The 5464-nt window shown below is 34.1% G+C and overlaps 2 protein-coding genes across 3 annotated transcripts; one reads left to right on the forward strand and one right to left on the reverse strand.

Annotated features, from left to right (window-relative positions):
• Positions 1-664: 664 nt before the first annotated feature.
• LOC130947322 (probable inactive leucine-rich repeat receptor kinase XIAO) lies at positions 665-2294 on the reverse strand. The gene has a single exon (XM_057875991.1). It carries the CDS (start codon positions 2016-2018, stop codon positions 843-845), a length of 1176 nt encoding a protein of 391 aa, XP_057731974.1. The 5' UTR covers positions 2019-2294; the 3' UTR covers positions 665-842.
• Positions 2295-2799: 505 nt separating this feature from the next.
• On the forward strand, positions 2800-5046 carry LOC130950634 (cyclase-like protein 2). Of its 2 annotated transcripts, none has more exons than XM_057879188.1 (6): positions 2800-3306; positions 3581-3625; positions 3764-3836; positions 4211-4308; positions 4618-4685; positions 4815-5046. In XM_057879188.1, the coding sequence occupies exons 1-6, from the start codon at positions 2910-2912 to the stop codon at positions 4938-4940; spliced, it is 807 nt and encodes a 268-aa protein (XP_057735171.1). In that variant the 5' UTR covers positions 2800-2909; the 3' UTR covers positions 4941-5046. The 2 variants fall into 2 exon arrangements, with proteins under 2 accessions (XP_057735171.1, XP_057735170.1); XM_057879187.1 differs by having other exon boundaries at positions 2801-3306; positions 4615-4685.
• Positions 5047-5464: the final 418 nt, after the last annotated feature.

A 5464-nucleotide genomic window follows, 5' to 3' on the forward strand; every position in this document is an offset into this window, starting at 1 on the left:
TAAAAAAATAAATATATTTTTAATTATTTATTTATTTATTTTTTATAATTTTTAATATATACTATTTGATTCTCAATACTATATAAATATATATGAATATTCACTTAGGATTAATTAATTAATTAATTTAAAAAAATTATTATAAAAAAATATTTAATTATTAAAAAAATATTTAATATTAAAATTATTAACAACAATTAAATTTTTTTATAATATTTATAATATTTAAAAAAATTAGTTTTTTTGTAAAAAAAAATATATCTTTAATTATATTTTATTTATTTTTTATAATTTTTATATTAACAATTTTTATTTTTTTTAATTTTAGTAATTTTTATTATTTATTTATTTTTTTACTTTTTTTATTTTTTGTCTTTTTTTTCGTTGAATAAAGATTACAAAAATAAAAAATAAATAATTAATAAAAATTACTAAAATATTTAAAAAAATAAAATTTATCAACATAAAAATTATAAAAAATAAATAATCAAATAATTAAAAATATATTTATCTTTTTATAAAAAAATTTAATTTTTCTTAAATATTATAAAAAAAATTAAACATTCTTAATAATTTTAATATTAAAAATTATTTTTAATAATTAAATTTCCCTAATGCTCTTTTAGAATAATTTTTCATATATATATATAGTACATGAAGACGACATAAGATGGCGATAAATATAATTAATTGATTAATAAAGTATACTGGTTTTTACACAGATTCCTTTATAAAACACGTAATCTATAACAAGAAGATGGTTCTACGAAGTACAAAGAACCTTGTTTAGTAAAATAGAAATCTAATTATTTTATTGTTTTGCAACCGACACATTATTGAAACTATCTCGTAGGTCTTCCACGGTAGACTTGCTTGCAAACAGAGCTCGGTTTCTGTTTCGGCGTGCACAGCTGCGACATCGCAGGACACCCCTCAAGGCAGTTGTCACCCAAGCTGCCGGAAACTTCAGCTCCGGCAGCCACCAGTCCCGCCGGTGGCTTCCCCATTAGGAAGTTCCCGTCCAGGAACAACCTCTTCATGGACTTGCTTTTCCCGTACTCCAATGGTATCGCGCCACGTAGCGCGTTGTAACGGAGCGACAAAAATGACAGCGACGGATACGCGCCGAGATTCGCGGGGGCGTAGCCTTGGATCTTGTTGAAACCAAGATTCACCGCCACGAGGCTGTTCCCGCCACCGCCAACAACCGGCCTCGAGATCTCCACACCACTGAAGGAGTTGTTGGCCAAATCCAGTTGCTGCAGGGAAGGCAAAAGGAAGAGCCACGTTTCGATGATCCCCTGAAGTGCGTTATCACTGAGTTCCACCACTTCCAACTGGTTTAAACCTTCAAAGGTTGTTTTTTGAAGAACCCCAGATAGAGAATTTGCCTTGATCGCCAAATCCAGCAAGTTGGGTGGTAACTTGGGGAGTCCACCGGTGAGCTTGTTGAAGCTGAGGTCCATTCTTCGGAGACTAGTGAGAGAGTTCATGGACTTTGGAAGGAACCCAGAAAGAGAATTCTGTGAAAGATCAAGCGATTGGAGCGATTTGAGGGTGGTTATGGAGGGAGGGATTGAACCTGAGAAAGAGTTGGATCGGAGGGATAAAGTTTGGAGTTTTGAGAGCGAAGAGAGAGAAGAAGGGATTGTGCCATAGAAAGAGTTATCGGAGAGGTCGAGAGTGATGAGTGAGGTGAGTTGAGAGACGAGTGGGGTGAGTGTTCCTGTGTAGCCAGCGGGGTCGAGGGTGATTTGGTTGATGCGGGTGTTGTCGGCGGTGCAGGTGAGGCCGCACGTGAAGTGGGTGCGGCGAGGGACGGAGCATGGGTCAGTGGTGAAGTTCCAGGATGCTATGCATGACCATGGTGTTATTGAGGAGGGTTTGATTGAGGCCTTGAAAGCCTTTAGTGCTTCAATATCTGAGGATGAGGTGAGACCTTGTACGAGGAAACCACACTTATTGTTTGTGTGAATGCACAAGATGATTGTTACGCAAAGATAAATGATGCTTTGCATATTGGAATTTGGAAGAGAGGGTTGGTTATAGAGATTAGTGTGTGGGCAATTGAGGTGCTTTTAATTTCTTAGCTCTTTAATAGAGGCCACTAGTTTGTGGCATTGTGGTTTTGAGATGCGAGTGCTTTTGAGTAGTTCGTTAGTTGGTGGTGTTTTAAGGAGCGAGGGGCCAGATCTTAAACTCTCGTGGATTATTGCTGATATTTTGAGACAAGAGTCACAAAATTGCAATGCTGCTATATGCAAATGGAAACTGCCTTTTTCTCAAGTTACTATTTGGTGGGAGCTCTAAATCATAAAGGAGAAAAACAATGGGGGACACTTGTTTGACTATAATTACTTGAAAAAGTAAATGGGCGACACTAGATTTCCAGGGTTATGCTATATTAGATAAAAATGTATAAATCCTATTTGTTTTTCACATATCTATTCTCCTTGTTGAACTTAAAAATAATAACAAAAAAAAAAAGTAAATATCAATTGGTGTGTACAAAAATATCAGTAAAATGATACTGAAATTTTGTTAGCATAATACAAAAAACATGTTATATATACATTGAAATGTCAGTTAAAGTAATAGTGTTTTGTGAAAAAAGAAAAAGTATTAGTAAAATAAAGTAACACACTATTACTAAAATAAAGTATTATTTTAAAGTTTTGATGAATTACAATGTGTTGATAAGTTAAAATCTTGAAGTGATGGTGGAAGAAGAACCAAAAATTTCTCTTATATGATGGCATGTGAATAGAAATGTCTATGATAATGATATCACCTTTGACCAACGAACTGTGTCCGTGTCACTGTGACTTGTGAATGTGCAATTCTGCATCAAAAGTAAAGTGATTAATTGCGATGCACTGCTATATGCCTATATTCACACACCAACCGCCATGAAGAATTCTCACACTCTTCTCTCCCACCTCCTTCCCTTTCTATGCACTCTGTCTCTCCGCTACTCTGCACAAGCACTTCCAGACTTCGCTGCCTATCCTTCCATCCCCGGAACCGATTCCGGCGACTGCTTGATAGGCAGCGGAGACACTCCCCTCGTCCCTCCACGGCGGGAAGTGTACGACGAGGGGAGAATCTTTGACATCAGCCACAGGTACACCACGGAGATGCCGCTATGGGAATCTGAGGAGGAGCTTGGGTACTTGATGTGGTTGACTCGGAGTATGAGGAACGGTTCCGTCGCCAATTTCTCTACCTTTAAGCTTGGCCTTTACATCGGCACCCATGTCCATGCAGGCTTCGACGTCGATCTCCTCGATTTACAGCTCCTCAATGGTAACGGAAGAATCTAATCACTCTTGAATCGAAATAGTTTGACTTTATGTGTTACAAATGGCGATGATAATTCATGTGAATTTGATAGTTGAGAATGATTAAATAATAATTTAGTCTAACAATTTTCAAATAATAACTGCATGCGAGTTTCTACCTGTTACAAAGTCAATGGATATTAATCTTTTATTATCACTTATAGTTCTCCTGATCTTTCTCCATTTCAATTCATGAATCATCTATGACTTTGATGCATGATCATGTGTTCTTTTCATAGGTCTTGCTCTGCTGATTGATGTTCCACGGGATAAAAACATTTCTGGTATGCCTAAGATGTTAAATGAAGATGATAGATATTCTTTTCAACTATAGTAGTCGTCCAATTGTGCTGTTTTATTATTAGTTAAAATTTGTGTTAGGCATAATTCTCTCTAATATTAACAGTGGACTTTTATCACAGCTGAGGTTATGAAATCACTGGATATCCCTAAAGGTGTACAACGTGTGCTATTTAGAACATCAAATACTGACAGGTAACTTTTATATATTGCATTATGACTTAATATTCAAAGTAATCTCTGAACTTGCAGTCAAGTCTCAATGTCGTTCTTAAACTTAAAATCGTCTTAAATTTGTCCCTAAACTTAACAACGATAGTCATTATTCCATCACCAGAAAATATCTCAAGGACAACCGTTGAGTTCAGGGACAAATTTGGAGCAATTTTAGGTTTAGAGATGACATTGAGGTGCGACAGCAAGTTCAAGAACCATTTTGAGTATTAACTCATTGCATTACATGTGATAAGAGTTTGAAATTGTTGTAGCTTAATCTGGACTCTGGATGTTATTGTATTCTTTTTTTAATTTGCATGGTATGTGAGCTAAAATTTTGTTGAAATCATTAGGAGGCTTATGTTTAAGAAGGGATTTGATGCAAGCTATGTGGGATTCAAGGAAGATGGAGCCAAATGGCTGGTGGAAAACACTGACATCAAACTTGTAGGTAAGATATAAAGCATTCCTCTGGATGCATAACGCTATTGTGATTAATAAGAATTCCCCTACATTATGTGCCATATATTGTTATTATTAGCTTTTGGGATATGATTCTAAAGCATTTCATTTATCTCTCTGCCCCCTTTGATGCATAATGGTATTCTTAATTAACAGAGCTTAATTTATAAATTATCTGTTGTCAATTTTCAATAGAGACATCAACCTTACAAATTGTTTAATGTTTCTATTTTTGATTATTTTGGTTTTTGAATTCATTTACTAAGAAATGCCTTTTTCTGTGTTGAACTTGGAGGAGTTGATTACTTATCTGCTGCTGCTTATGATCATTTGGTGCCATCTCGTCTTGCTTTTCTGGAAAGCAGGGTAAGAAATCGTTTCTCTATTTATTGTGAATGAATCTTTTACTCATCATTAGTTATAACAATAAGCCAGGGGGTTAATACAGTAAAATAATGCAGTATATAACATAAAATTGAAATAAAAATGGTGCAGGACATGATTATTGTGGAAGGACTAAAGCTAGATGATGTGGCAGCAGGAGTATATTCACTGAGATGCTTGCCTCTTAGGTTGGTTGGCTCTGAGGCATCACCAATACGTTGCATTCTCATGAAATGATCTCGCTCCATCTCAGCTTCCAAATATCTGCAATAAAATATTGGCCATGTAAAATGAACAATTTTACATTTTTACTATAAGTAAATGCTTGAGGGTTTCAGTCTTAGGCTTGTTCTTATTACTTACTTCCAAATTATATACCTTGTCGAAAAATATAAATGGCAAAATAATATGAGTAAAACAAATTTAACTACATTCCGGATAGTGCCTAGTTGAAAAACGAACACAAGACAAGGTTACTTCTTAACTTCTTAAAATACACACGAGATGCATATATAAACTCCAACAAGAAAGTAAATTAATGTAGTTACATTTTACAAAATGAATTTAGTTAACATGTAATTTTAGGACACATCATAAGATTATTATACAAAATTTAGTTTTTAAAATATTTATTAAAATAAAAAATTTATTAATAATAATTTTAACCTATTAAAATAAAGAATCAAAATTTTATATAAAATAAAATAAATAAATACATAAAATTTAAAATTTTAATACAATTTAAATTAAAAAATCATCAG

Source organism: Arachis stenosperma, chromosome 9 (genome assembly GCF_014773155.1).
Source record: "Arachis stenosperma cultivar V10309 chromosome 9, arast.V10309.gnm1.PFL2, whole genome shotgun sequence".
NCBI classification, from domain to species: domain Eukaryota; kingdom Viridiplantae; phylum Streptophyta; class Magnoliopsida; order Fabales; family Fabaceae; genus Arachis; species Arachis stenosperma.